Source organism: Condylura cristata, unplaced genomic scaffold, assembly GCF_000260355.1.
Source record: "Condylura cristata isolate star-nosed mole 26May11 unplaced genomic scaffold, ConCri1.0 scaffold00030, whole genome shotgun sequence".
Lineage (NCBI taxonomy): Eukaryota > Metazoa > Chordata > Mammalia > Eulipotyphla > Talpidae > Condylura > Condylura cristata.
Window position 1 is genome coordinate 22,173,798 of NW_004567131.1, and position 16,076 is coordinate 22,189,873.

The 16,076-nt window shown below is 33.0% G+C and overlaps 1 protein-coding gene across 3 annotated transcripts in view; it reads left to right on the forward strand.

Moving 5' to 3' along the window:
- The window catches only part of PLXDC2 (plexin domain containing 2), a 350,950-nt gene that overhangs the window by 288,327 nt on the left and 46,547 nt on the right, over positions 1-16,076 (forward strand). For 2 of the 3 annotated variants that reach the window (XM_012731363.1, XM_012731361.1), the window contains one exon: positions 12,118-12,184. In XM_012731363.1, coding sequence (XP_012586817.1) covers positions 12,118-12,184 — 67 coding nt within the window. The remainder of the gene's footprint in view (positions 1-12,117; positions 12,185-16,076) is intronic. The other variant, XM_004691292.2, reaches the window with a different exon arrangement.

The window sequence follows — 16,076 nt, forward strand, 5'->3', positions numbered from 1 at the left end:
TAAAGGAGTATATTTTCAAAAATGATTGAACCAGTGTCTTTTAAGAAATGGTGTTCTGATGGCCATTTCAAGAGTTACTCAGTTACTATTATCTGGCATTATAATCACACATCTTCAAGAACATAGAAAATAAGTTGCTTCTTTTCTTGGAGTGGCCTCTTATAATATGTTTTCAAAGAACTCATAGTACTTGTCTAAAAGATTTAATTACCTTATAAAATACAACTCTAACTAGATGAATAGCAGGGTGTACAAATGATTTAGCAAAATGTTTTTCAGACTTTTTCTCCTTAAGCAAGAGAAATAGTTTTGAAAAATGAGCTCTAAGTACAAGATAGATAATATTTGTGATTTTGAATCCAGAGGTGGTGGGGAGTTCATAACCATGCTCTCAGCTCTACTTCATCAGCCATAGCATTTTTTGAGGATCTCTCCAAAACTAAATCCTGGTCAGGGTTGAAATTCAGCAATTAATGCTGGCTTTTCTAGTTATAAGGTACCAACCTTTCCAATATCCCTGATTATTTTTTCTACAGATCATTTCCTAAATCCTTTAACCCACTATGATTAGAAAAACTTTGTCATTTATGAAGTGAGAAAGAAAGGAGATTTGTCTGGGACAGTTTACTGGGGTCATAGGGACAGATGTAATTGTCTATCCCCTGATTCAATACACTTAAATGTTTATGGTTCAAAACAGGAGTAAAGAAAAGTTCATAACAGTGTTCTTGAAAAAACTAGAAATACCATATTTTTCATTTTTCTGTAAATCTTAACATTCCAAGTACAACTCTGAAACTTTATTAGTATAATAATAAATTCGAATAAAGATTCTTCTTTGATGAGACAGTTATCTCATCAAAGGATTAATTCTTTCTCACCAAGCCCAACTTTGCTATCTTGGCAGAACAGTTGATTCATGCATGGCTGATGTTCCCAAGGAAAACAAACATCTCTAAAATACCAGGAGCTGTTAACCTGAGAAACATGGAATAAAAATTATTGTGAAAGGATAACATTTTCCAGGGGCACTCTATAACCAAACCCCCAAAGCTTTATATTCCTTTTTCTGAGCAACAACAAAGTAAAAGCCACTGCTCTTTTCACTTTATGCATTTGAAATTACCATTTCAATAAATAACATTTGCCATAAAGTGAAGAAATTTTAAGAAAGGGTGCCCCCAGTCAGAACCCTGAAACTTCCAATATTATTTGTACTGAGAATTTGCTTTAATGGCTCATGGTGATGAAAAGGACTCTATTTTTCCTCTCTCCCTGAAGATTCAACTCTTACTTCTGTTTGACCAATAAAGAAAATGTGCATACTTAGCAAAACATATGTAGATGCTTAAGAAATTATTCATCAAAAAGATTTATCCTCTTTGTTTCATAATCCTAACTTTGTGACTAAAATGCTGTTTCAGGACTTGGAGGATGTTATATGAATTTTCAGTTAGATACAGTATACATTTTTTTCCAATAAGCAATTTTAGATATTTTTAGAGTATAAAAAGCATAAAATAACTCATAGTTATTGTATACCTGTTACATCAAACACTGAAAGAATCTGTCATTGTCTCACTCAATCCTCACCAAATCCCAGCAAGGGCAGATTTTACAGCTTCCATTTCATGGAACTGAATCTCCAATAATAACTCACTAGAGATCACACAATCGATGGCAGAGTCAAGACATGAATCCAGTTTTATGTATACAAATCTAAAGCTCATGCTCTTTCTTCTAAAGAATATGGCCTTAAGTTTTTGCTAAGTCAAACGGGAATAATGATGAGGAACACTGCCAGGCTGAGGTAAGAGTTGTGTAACAGGCCATGTCAAGCGTCGCATGCTCAATGTCAGTGGCCTCACTTGCTGCACTCTCCTTTTTCATTTTACCCATATTCCATAAGAATGTGCTTTTTTCTGGCCATGCCCCAATAGCAGGTTTAAAATCATTAAGCAAGTTAATGATTGTGAACTTAAGGCTACAGGTTCTCTTATTCTACTGGCTGAATTCAGAAAGGGAATTGTGTGGCACGGAGGAATTTTTTTTTTTTAATGTGATGCAATATGCTGTGTTCCCCAGTTCTTCAGAATTTGGCTGTAAGCTGCCCAGAAACAGAATTCTAAGTGTTGTATATTTAATTAGGTTAAAAAAAAAAAGATATTTGAGGGGATACTCACTTTATAAGCACATATTCTAATGCTACAAAACTGACTAATTTTACTCTTAGAAATAATTACAGTTAAATATAATCTTCCTTTTCTAAAAATAAAAACAGGCTATATTGTTGATTAACAATACTGCATAAATTTGGGGAGTACAATTGCAGACTTTGATAAACACATTTGCCTTCCCTACCCACCAGCAGTTTCTAGGTGCAATTCCCCTTATCCAATATACTCTCTCTGCCCTTTTCTCCAGCCACTGTCCTCTCCTTTCGGTAACCACTATATTTTTCTCAGTCTAAGAATTATTTTTGTTGTGATCTGTTAGTGTATTGTCTTTGGTCACTTACATCCCACATAAGAGATAAACCATCAGTAATTGTCTTTCATTTTCTGACTTATTTCACTCAGCATAATCATGTCAAGTTACATCCATCTTGTAACTGTTTCATCATTTTAATGCTTAAGTAGCATTCCGTTGAGTGTTTAACACAACTTCATTATCCAGTCATCCTTGGGTATGCCTTTAGATTGTTTCCATATCTTAGCTACTGTGAATAATGCTGCTATAAACATTGGGGTGCATATCTTTTCAAATTAGTATTTTTACATTTTTAACATAAATACCTAAGAATGCTATCATTATTTCGCATGGTATTTCTCTTTTGAGTATTTTAGGGACCCTCTATACAGTTTTCTATAAAGCTTGCAAAAAGGGAAAGTAATTCCTGTCATCACCCCCCTACCAAAACCTGTTACTTCCCTTCCTTTTTGCTGAGGAAAGCTTGACCCACAACATCTGTAAATGCACACGTTTTACAGATGTGTAGGTTCCCACTTCTACCACCACCCATTATCACTGAGCTCACCACCACGCACCCTCCCTCCACCACAACCCCTGAGCCCTCCTGCCCAGGTTCCTCCTTTCTCTTCAGATAGTCACAGCTTGCTGTCAGATACTAAGTTTGTTTTGGTTCATTGTTATCTTCCTTCACTTGCCTTTAAATTTTTAAACGTCTGATTGAAATCATCCAGTATTTCTCTTTCTCCATCTGATGTATTTTACTAAGCAGAATCCTCTCCAGGTTCATCCTTGTGGTAGCAAATGGCAGGTCTAGGCCATTCTCCCAGGTGTGAGGTGATATTTCATTGTCATTTTGATTTACATTTCCCTAATAAGTGAACTGGACAATCTTTTCACTTATCTGTTGGCTGTTTCTATGTCTTTCCTGTATATTCAGATTATCTTCTCATATTTTGATTGAGTTGTTTATTCTTGGTGAGTTGTGTGAATTCTCTCTATATATATATTAGATGTTAACTTTTTCTCAGATATGTGATGTGCAAATATTTTCTTCCAGTCAGCAGATTTAGTAGGTTTATTTCTCTCTATATTTATTTACTTATTTATTTATGTTTGGTGTGATGGTTTCTCTCAATATCAGCATTTATTTAAAAAACATTGAGTTGAAGTAATAAAAAACATGATCATGTATTCAGTGTATTCCATATATATCAACATATCTAATTTAAAGGAATCTATTAATCAATAGCACTAGTTTTAAAGATAATTTATGTAGTCATTGTGATAGATGGAACTATATGTAATAAAATCCAACATTATTTCCTTAGTAACAACGTTAACAGATGGGACAGAAAGGATCTGTATTAAAATAATAAGTATGAATATAGAAGAAAGCAAAGATGTGACTATTACTATTATGTAGTAGAATTCTATCATTCTGGTGAATGCAGAAAGCAACTAAAAGTCATGACTATGCAAAAGAAAGCAAGGTACCTTGTACCTCAAGGCACCAGTTAAAAAATACGCAGAAATAAATAGCTTTCCATGTCAGAAATAATTATTTAGGAAATTCAGTGATTATAGTTCTTTAACAAGAGAAAAATTAAATAATTTCTATCAGGCCTAATACAGTGTAGATCCTACATAAGGAAAACAATGAAAGTTTGAAAAGGTACTTTTTAGAACACCAAAATACATAATTTAGTAGATGAGAATCTGGAATGTCAATTATTTCCAGTTGATCCTATCAAAGTCACAGTAGGATTTTTATTTGGAACATTAGGATGTCATTACAAAATCACATGGAGAGTAGAGGCATGACAGAACCTTAGAAGTAAGTTCAGTGATGGGAGACAAGGTAGTATGTATTAAGTCACAACATAAAGCTGTAACAGTGAGATCATTACAGGCATGGCCTAAAAAGGAAGAGAGCAATCAGTGGAAGAAATATACAAGTTTAGAAATGGATCTTAGCATTTGAGTTTATTATATAATAAAATATTCAATTTCAAGCTATAAATAAAAGTTTATTATTCAGTAAATAATCTGGGGACACAGCCATCTATTTAAATAAAATCTATGTATTTAGATCTGGTTCTTAACTTCACACCATGTACAAAAGTAAATTTAAAATAGATTAGAAAATTGAAAGTAAAGAATGAATAATGAACTGACTGGAGGGAACTACAATAAAACATTTACTTAATGTCAATGTAGCTGAGGACTTTCTGAGCAAAAAGCAAAGTTTGAAAGAAAATTTTGAAGAATTTCATGAGATTAAATTGCCATATGGCAAGAAAAAAAAACCTTCATATATAGAAATGAATGGCAAATTAAAAACAGAGGGTAAGGGTATATATTTTTGACACATTTTAACATATATTTATTGCTCTTAGTTTGTAGAAATTCTGTTTTCAGAAAAGGATAACCAACCAAATAAAGAGAAGAAAATAAGTGAGTTGATTATTCAAATATAGGGAAACATAGTTGTCAGTAAACATGTTTTAAAAATTTAATTTCATCTTTAATTGAAGTGCTAGTCAAAACATGAGATATTGATATTTTTAATCCAGCAAATTACCCAAAAAAAAAAAGGATAATGGTATTTTTGTAAGGCTTAAAATAATGTGTATATTCATACATCGGTTGAATAAATTCTCTAGAAGGCATACAGTGGAATATATGATATCATTAAAAATTAAATCTCATGGAATAGTTATGGGAACTAAAATTTTTCTATACAATGACATTAATACCACAAGTCAGGTTACTTCCTGCTGTGACTTCAATTTCATTAATACATAGGTATAAATAAATATGCATTAAATAAAGACTAGGTAGGGAATAAAACTAACAATATCTTAGCATTAGAATAACATTAATTTCTGTTTTATATTTTTCTATAATTTTCTAGTAAAATGACTATCCTTAAAAACAATACATGCTTTTTAAAGTATAAATATGATTAAAATTTTAAATTACTTATTGGGATAGCATTATGTTCAACCTGAAGGTGACAATTCAGGTAGATTATGCTATCAGTTATTCAGTAGGCTGCAATAAGCATTTATTTAAATGAAATAGAATGGAATACAAATTATCTCCAAGGATCTTACCAAAACAAAAGAAAATGATAAGCATCACAGCAATTTAGTTTCAGTACATAAAGACACACACCAAAGATATTCACACCTGAATACCTTGTTAACTATATTTTTTCACTATGGTTTATTTCAAAAAGTTTGCAAGACCTATTGGAGTAATTTGTCTTTTTATCAAACTGAAGAGGTCTGAAATTGCATGCTTTACATTTCAAATGCGTCCACATCCACTTGAAGCAGGTGAAATAGCACAAAACTGAATGTCTGAGAATTCAGATTTAACTACTTCAGTGGCTATTGTTTTTAACAACAACAAAAAAAAAATCCTGAACAAAATGTCCACACAATGGCTTAAACTTGTGAAAACAATAGAACATGGGATGCTAGGTAATGATTATTTGTCAAGATACAGCCAAAATAGCTGTATATTGTTTTAAACTTATTCAGCCAGCATATTCCAGTCTGCCCTAGCATTCTTCAGTTGGGTAGGGAACAAAGGTAAAATTGAATTTTATTGTGAGATTAATATTGCAGCAATCAATTCAAGCCTTTAATAGCAAATAACTGTTAGCCATTTCCATGTAGGTGAATATCTCACTCTTTTGCCCTTTCTAACTAATATTTTAAGAAATTTTTATGTAGATAAAATTAGTATTGAAGTATGTAATCCTCTGGGTAAAGGTGACACTACCCTGGTTAAGGCATGTTGAGAGTTCACAACTCTGCTGTTAACCAATGCTTTGCCATAATCAGGATTAATGGATTGCCTATTGTATAACTGATTTATTTTTATGTAATTTATCAAAAGTTAAAAATTTTATCAGAATTTCAGTGCATATATGTCTACTTGTGTATGTATTTCATTCCCTTAAATCACTTACAGTACACAAATGCTAATGATATCTTGATGGTATCAGCAGTGACTTTTAGTCAGAATGATTTCTAAAAGGAGTAACTTTTTTCCAGAAAATTGTAAATGTTGTAGTGTCACACACACTAAGCAGCAGTGCTTTCCCATCCTGTACAGTCCAAAAATGAAACACAAACAAGATTTCAGATAGTGACACTCAAAGGAAGAATCCCAGTATGAAACCAATTACAGAAATCATTTTCCCTACTGAAAATATTTTTCAATCAGAGGTAGAGGAATAAAAACAAAAACACCAGAAATAGTCTTTTTACAAATAATCAGGCAAAGGAGAATAAGATGTGAATTTTTTTAGTAAGAAAAAAATTAGAAAGATTAAAGTCCTTGATGAACTAGGGCTCTTGTGTATTTTAGAAATCTAGAAGGATGAAACTTTTGTCTAAAACCTGCAACTCTGAAAGATACCACATGTATAAATGACAAGTTTCTGGATATAAGATAACTGGTGATTTGACCAACTCATTTTTGAAGCAAAGTTCCTGCATTCTGCAGATAACTATTCTTGTTGCCATTGAATTATGATTCTGAGCTACAACAAAAGTCAAAAGATTTTCTTAAAAGGAAATATATTCCATGTTGTTGCATATTAGAATGATATGAAATTTCGTAATTTATCTGATAATATTGTCTCTACAGTAAGTTTCTACATATTTCTTTCATTCCCAGAGTTTGATGTGTTGAGTGGTGCAGGCATGAAAATACTGAAAAAATTCAATCAAGAAGTTTGGGGTTTTTTTGTTTGTTTTTTAGGAGAAATGTTTTTAGAAGCGAAATCATCTGTCTCATTTCTGAGGCCAGTTAGAAACAAGTATGCCCTTCATAGGAAATGAGATATGAATTTGGACTAATTTTTTTATTGAAAATAATGATCATAGTCAACATTTTAAATTTTATAACCTGCCTTTCCAATTAACATGTTTAATATTTCAAAACAAAATGAAATGCCCATATCTTATAACTACACATACTACCTATTGCCTGTTTCAGTTGACAAAATATATTATTAGTTATAATCATGACTATCATATGCTTGTTTCTTATTTTTGTTTCTTTTTAGGCATCTTTCCATTTCTTTGATATTGGATGAACCCATCCCATACTTTTGCATACTGACTAAGGAATAGGCAATTGATTTTCTGTTAACATAGCATACTCATAAATACACTTATGGCTAAAAGGACCATTTAAATTATTGCAAACCTCGATGAAGCATTTGTTCTAAATTGTTCATAATTTTAATGATGTTTACTATGTCATAACCTAAGACATTGGTCAGCAAACTATAGCAAATGGGCTAAATGTGACCCATTTCCTGTTTTATAAATTAAATTTATTGAAACACAGATACACATTTCTTTATGCAATTGTCTGTGGCAGCTTTTGAGTACAAAACCAGAGGTGAGTAGGTAGGGTCGATGTTATATCGTTTGCAACATCTAAGATATTTACTATCTAGTCTTTACTCCTGATCTAGGAAACATTTCCTTCTTTCTAATCTAGACATTAATTCCAAATGGGAATTTAAGATTCTATGATGCTTCTTTTTAAAGTCAGTTCCCTTTTTCAGATGTTTCATCTCACTCCTGAAATAACACATAAAGTTGTGTAGTAAGATATGCACTTCATCTTTAATCTTGATGTATTACTAATATATGTATTTTAATATGAACTTTGTTTCCTTTACCTGAATATATATTCTTACAAAATAAGTTGTATTTCTAAACCCCTTCATACAAAACTGAGATACTTTAGAGATGTAATGAGATTTACACTCTAATCTCTTGAATGAATAGATGATGCACGTTAGGAGAGTATTGTTTATTTTCTTTCTTTTTTTTTTAAGATTTATTTATTCATACAGAACTAGGGTACAGGCCATAGGTGCAGGGGAAGTGAGAGGATTCACCAGAGACAGATTGGGGAGCAGAACAGGCCAACTGACTAAGTGCACTGCTGAGGGGAGAAGCGGGCGTGTCAGGAGAGGTCTGCTGTACCTTGTGGATCACCTCCAAGGCGGGTGGCCATTGAACTCATGAAGTGACTTTAACCCTCTGCACCACTAGGAAGGTCCCTGTTTTCTAGGCTGCCTTGCTTAATAGATACACTTAACATGGAGAATAGTATAATTAATTTGAAGTATAGTTCTACCAGTCTGTTTGAAATTAGGTAAGAGTGAGAATAAAATAATAATAATAATGGAAACCTGTTGTAGTTAGAAACCTACATTTTGTGGAAATCCGTTTTTCAGGATTATTTATAAAACCACTTGGTCCATGTTTGAGAGCAACTTAGATTTTCTCTCAAAGAATCTATCCTAAATATGATGAGAAATTACTTGATATATTAAACCCAGGTCACATTGTCATGGTACACAGAATTAATTTTTAAACACTATAAATTCTGTCCACAAAGTGAGATATCTCACATATTTATATTCAACAATGGCCAACTTTATCAAATGGCTACTACGCAGACTTTATTAAGTGCTAAAAATAGGTATTATTTACTAAATGTTGACCATGTGAAAAAATTCTGCTTTTAACAGTGATATAACTACCTTTACCAACTTTACTGATGAGGAAGTCATCACAAATAGGAAAAGTAACTAAGATCATATACCTGTTTTATGCCAAGGGAAAATTCTAACTCAAGCACCTTGCTCCAGATGCCAGTTTAAATCATGCTCTCCCCAAAATCTGTAACTAAGGTAAACTGGGAAGCAACAAATTGTAGTGCAGTAACAGATGCTTGTACTACATTCTGGGTAGCATTGCAAAGTGGTTAACTGTTACATGTGAGAGGGGGAGGAGATGCTTCTTGGATGAGATAAAACTTGTATTGAATTGCATTTGCTCATTAGAGAGGAGGATCTTATAATAACATGTTTAGAGAGAGCACTTGTAGGGTAGAGGAAGGTGGAAAATGAAAACAAGTTTTAGATGATGAGTGTGTTGGAGGGGTGTGTAAAAGGCCTGACATAGTGATATATCATACAGGAAGTCAGTGGTTTTCAAATTTCATTGTTGTAAGAATCACCATAGTCCTTGATTACAATGAAAATTACTGGTTTCAATTGCTAGGGAATCTTGAACATAAGAAACTTGAGTAATAATGTGAATGCTAAGTGATTCCAGTTTAGGAGAACCTCTTAGTTTCTTACATATAAAAAGTAATCAATCATTGTTAAAAAAAAATGTCAGGAAACCAATATACTTACACAGTGGCATAGTTAATGCCTTTGTGTTTTAGGAAGAAATAAACTAGAGGAGCTCAACAAAGCTAAGAAAGTATTCTCAAAAGCACATTTTGGTTAGACTTCTGAAATAATGGAAAGATCATCTCACATGATTTCTATAACAAAAATATATCACACTTTTATTTATAATTGCCTTTGTATACTATTTGGATTTTAAGGTTATAAAAAATACTGAGAAGACAGAATCTAGTGTGTTAATTTTTAGGAAGTGTAAATTACAAAAATATGAGCTTTTCAAATCAAATCTTACTAGTGTTTTACTATTTGCAATCTTTCCCACTCTAGCAGTTAGTAAATTTCAGATCAACTAATAGAAAACCAATTGTGAATAAATAAATAAGTTACTATACTTGAATCATATCTTCAGTAAAACCAGTTCACACATTATTACTGAGATATTATTAATAAATAAAGCAAGCTAGAGGTTTTTGTTATTTGCTTCATGTATTAATTTAACAAATTGAAAGAATTAACTACCTTTAAAAAAAAAAGAATTAACTACCTTTAATTACTTAAGATAAAATTTCTTGATCCATAAAGTAAAAGTTATATTGTCTGCAAATACTTCTGGAATGAAGTAAGTAAAGATGATCTGCATTTCAAAAAGCATCTATTTCATTAATTAAGGTGGTCAGGTAGGTCCCAAAATGATCTTTTTGTAGAAAAGTGATTTCTCCCCAACTTGCAAGAAAATGTCAGCACATTTTTCAATACTGAACCAACTTGAAAGGAAGCATGAAGGAAACAACCACATAGCTCATCTGCAATTAAATAAACTCCAAACATCTGAATCTCTTTGGGTAAACAGAGATGCCCTTGTCCTATGTGAGATTCTCAGACTTTGGATGCCAGTTCACACACTGCTGTTTATGCCACACTTAAGCTCATTCAACACAGATGGTAGGCATAAAATATCTAAGCTCTAATGGGTCATGTCTGGGAAGAATGATAGATATGGTCTTTTTCGTTGACAATAGAGTTGTTTCACATTCCACTTGAATTAAATTATGTTCATTCATGCCGCAAGACATAATCTCTGGCAAGAATTCTTAGAAAAAGTCATCATGTAGACTCATTGCAAAACAAGTGAAAAAGAAGTTGCTGAGTGTCACTATTAGAAAATATGGGAAAAAATTAAATCACTAAGCAAGGTAGGATCATGGCAGTTATGAAGCTTTATGAGTGCAGACTCTGGGTACTAATTTCTAGGTTTTGAAAAATGAATGCTAAATAGATAGGGAGACTAGAAAATATATTCTGATCAAGGAAGAGAAAAGGAGTAAATAAAAAATGTCTTAGCCCAGTGTTTGCGGAATTGAACTTTTAGTATGACCTAATCATAGTGTGAGGGGTCCCCACAAACATACACCAATGTGGCATTTCCCACAGACACAGAATTCAGAAAATCTATTATACCCAATATCATTATTTATTACAAGAAAGAGATACAGATTAAAATACACAAAGATCAAAGGCAGGTAGGGCATATCCAGGAGAAATCCAAGACAAGCTTCCAGCTGTCCTATCCCAGTAGAATGCCCCCCCCCACAGCAGTTTGTGAAAACATACAAAAGTGTGGCCATCCAAGAAAGCTCACCCATGCCGTGGGGCCCAGAGTCTTTATTGAGGGTCAGTCACAGAGGTATGGAATTCTCCATGAATGACCTTATCTGTAATCTCCAGCCCCTCCAAAAGGTCAAACTGATACATGGCTCAAGTTTCCAGGCGAATAAACCCAGACACTCACGATAAATCATATTGTTAGCATAAACTATCTCATACAGCACAAGACCCAAGACACTCTAATCGGGCAGAATATTCCAGGAGCTTAGAGGGTATCTCCAGGGAGCCAGAAAGGGACCAGATTTTCTTTGGAATGTGAGGGTTTGAATACTTTGTGCTTGCCCAGTTCACCCTCCTTTGCAAAATAGCTTGTGACAATGGATGTTAATTTTTTTTAAATGAAAAAAAGAAAAAAAAAAGAGGTGTGAAGTTCCAAAAAATGCTATCTATATGAAATGTATGTTATCCATATGTTTGGATAAAGAGAAAAAGAAAAAGAGGAAAAAGAACTAACTTCACCAAATAGTAATTGGTCTTCTGCATAGGTATTCAGGTGGGTCTCAGTGGAGAATCACGATACCACATGTTTCTAATAGTCACAACCTAAGGAGTAAGTCACATTCTGAAAATTGGAAATGATTCACAGCTGTTCCAGTTAATGGTACTATAGAAGAATGTTTGTGTTACACTAAACTAAAAATTGGAGAATTACCTAATCACTTTTTTTTCTTTTAATTTCTGCTCCCACTCTGCATTCCTTTCTTCTTTTCTGGAACGCAACTTGGTCCTCTCTGAAGATGCTCCAGTGGATTTGATCGCCATCGGCAGGACTGGGTGGACAGTGGATGCCCTGAAGAGGTACAGGTGTGCTTTATTATGACAAAATTCCTGGGACCAAGCTGTCTGGTAGAGTTGCTACAACTTCATGAAACGGTGTCTAATTTAACAGATGTATCCATTAGTTAGTGAGCTTCTAACATACGTATGTGCCAAGCCCTGGGTTTAACTTCACATGTTTCTCAATGTATTCTCATATCTATGAGCTCCTACGAGCAAGAGAAGAGTAAGGCATGAAGTGAGGGTATCTAGAGTAAAGGAGAAAAGAGTAAAACCAGGATTTGAATCTCTAGAAACAAAGAGTATTTCTGTTTAACACTCACTGCTTTCCTAAGATCTGGAAAGTCATTGCTTTTTTTTTTTTTTTTTTTTTTTTTTTTTTTTTGCTCAATAACAAAACCAGTGGTTTGAAGAAGAGATTGATTGCAGCAAATCAGTTTGATATAAGAAGTTGGAAATGGTCTAACATTTAAACAGTAACTCTCAGGAATACATAATAGAAACAATGCAATAAAGGTATTAAAGTGTGTATGACTGCAGAAGCAATTTAAACCTGCTTAAAAGTCTTCTAGCGAATTGTATTTGCACTGTCATTTTCAGGCCCCATAAAGGTGTCCTATATATTTCAAAAGGAAAGAATTTGTTTCTTCTCTCTTTGTTAAGTTTTAGAGTATGAATTTTGAATAAAAGCCTTTCTTATTTGTAAAACAAATCATGTCAAAATGCAACTATTTTAATAACTATTAGGTAAGCAATGGTTACTGGAGACTTTAAAATATAGTTTTTTTTTATTTATTTATGATGCTTCACATAGAGAACTGTATCTTGGTGAATATTCTTGAACTTTAACTCCATTATTGTCAATAATTCAGTTTTAAGCTACATTTTGACATTAATTGGAGGGGTCACAGTGATGTATACTACTCCATCTATTTCACATCCCTTAATCAAGTTCAAAAAGAAAATACATCAGTGGTGTCATAGTTGTGTTTTCATATTGTCTTTCATGTAGTCAGTTACTTCAATAAAAAAAAAATGCTGGACTTCAGTATTTAAAGAGACCAAGAGTGCAGTTCAGACACCTTAGTGTTCGTTCTCTTTCTTTCTTTCTTTAATTGCGAGAGCATTGGTTTCCAACAGTGTTTGTGAATTAAGGGTATAGGAGCACACCCTTCAGGTGTATGTTATTACCATAATGTTCTTGCTTTGCTGTGGACTTACCATTTCAAGTAAAGAAGCATCTATCAAAATTTAAGACCCTCTTTATTCTTTTATGGTGAATTTGCTATATTCTGTTACTCAGCACTAAAATACAAAGATTAAAAAAATAAATAAATAAAGGAATTCCCACACCCCTCCTGGCTCTCAAGATCAGAATCCAGTACATTACATTATATTCAGTATTTTCGTTTTATTCTTGAAATGACCGATGTTGCTGGCATTATGTACAGCAGTGTTATCCCGCTTCCTTCCATATGTAAGTGTCCAGGCTGACCAACTTCACTTCATTTTCTGTTCCTAAAAGTAAGGGTAAATTTTCTTAATTATTGAAACTGAACGTTTTTCTCTTTTACTTCTGTGTGTCTTTTATCTTTCTCTTCAGTGAGATGATTGTTCTATCCTTTTTCTCAGTTTTTACTGTGCGATCATCATTTTCTTTTTACTTCGCAGAGTAAATCTTCGTGATTTACATCTGATAGACATAACAGAATCTATACTCAGAAGCCATTCAAAATTCTCTTGCTGTTTAAAAAATTATCTAATGATACTTACAGTTCTTGGACAGTCATATCACTTACAAATAATGAGAGTTGTTTTTACTTCTTTGTATTCCTCATTCCTTTTTATTTATTTTTGTTGCATTATTGCAACATTATTGCATTGTTGCATTTGTTAAATGTTGTCTTCCAGATTTTGATTTTTCTTTTTATTTTCTCTGTGATTTTACTTAGCTAACATCCAATCTCAAAGTTTCAAATGAATTAATATTTTTATATATGGTTAATTTCATGTATATGTGGATTTTGATTAAAATGACTCCTCCCAAATTTCATAAAGACATTCTCATATATTTTCTTAAACAGCTTTGTCTTTCACATTAAAATTTTCATTCCTTTTGAAATTAGTTTGTGTAAAAAAAAAAATAGAAAGTCAATTTTGTGGAGGACTTTCCCTTTCTGGATCATTCCAAGCACCATTTACTGAATAATCTTTCCTTTTTGTAATTTCGTGCAAAGCCCACCTCTTTCTTATATGGGTTCCATTAATCACAGAGTTGGTTTCTGGGATCTCCTGTAATGCTCAACTTGTCAATACTCTGCCCAATGGCACATGGCCTTAATTAATATAGATTTATAAGAAATCTTATAATCTATAGGACACCTTGTCTTACTGCTTCTTCTTAGCAAGTGTTTTAACTGTTTTAGGGGCTTTGTTTTTATAATAAATGTTGACTCAATTTTTCCACCTCTGCATTCACTGTTAATATTTAATTGGGATTGTACTGAATCATGGATTACATCGCATTTTCAAAATCTAGACATTAAAAAAAGTGTCTTTACATTGACTTCTGATTGTCAGAGAAAGGGTTCTTTAAAACTGGTTGGAACTTTTCAGTGAAATAGTCCCTGGGCAATTTCTACACATGAAGTGCATGTTCTCAAGAAGATGCATCTTCTGGCCAATTGGTGTCAAGTTTGATAAAGTCGATCAGACTTGCTCTATTCTTCTGTTTCTTTTCACCTTCTGAGTGCTTTAGAAACAGGCTCGAACTGATCATTGCTCCCTGGTATCCATTAGCTTCTTTTATATCATCTGTTTCTTATTTCCCTGTGCTGCATCCAGGGAATTTCTTCAGCTCTATTTGTCTATTTATTGATTATTTAATCTGTTATTTAACATATTTAGTGTGAAAGATATACTTTTTTCACATTTCAATTTCATAACTTATTAAAGCTGACAAATCATTTCATAGTCAATATTATTAGTTTAAAATATACTTTCATTTATTTATTTCATGTAAATGTTTACATATTCCATATTGTATGGTCCCAATATCTATTTTTTGTAGTCTAAATATGTTCATTGTTTTTGAAGATTTTTGGGTCCTCGTGTGTGTGTGTGTGTGTGTGTGTGTGTCTGTGTGTCTGTGTGTCTGTGTCTGTTAGTTAAAGGTGCATATTTGTTTGATCATACTCCATTGGAATCACTAGGTCCTAAACAGGTGGTGCTTACCCACCGAAGAGAGTTTGATGAGGAACTTGAGGGCCTAAGGGGATACTATTTATCCCTGTCTTTATATGAGGAGGACAGAAGTAGATTTACCCCTCCATCTGCAATTAGCCCAAGGTCTGATCTTCATAGAGCAATGCTGATTTTAGACACCCCCCCCAACCAGAGCAAATTCTGTCATTTATACTTTAATATATCCTGCTCCCACTGTCTTTGTAGCGTTTGCTTTGTTTTGTGGGGGAAACAATTGAATCGTGTCCTTGCAGATCTTCTTTACTTCCTACAAATCCTAGTAATGCTTTAAAATTCATGTTTTATCCAGAATCTACTTGTTTTGTAACAGAAGGACTATCTAGTCTTGAATTTGCTTTTATTGTCATCAGCTAAATTAGCCAAAGGTCGTACCTTGAACATTTAGGGTATCTGATTTTAATATTCTCTGAGGATAGAAACTCAGGAGAAAATAATATATAGAATTTTCATTTTATACTAATGAGTTTGAGGTGTCTGTTGTATCTTTATGCATATGTTAATTCAAACAGATGAAAAGTTGAACCTGAACTCCAAGAATGAAATATGGACTAGAAATATTTATGCATAATCAACAGTAGATATTAATTGAAAGCATGGGTGTTGCTAGTGGGAATACATATAATGAAAAGATGAGTCCAGAAAGATACACAAAAAT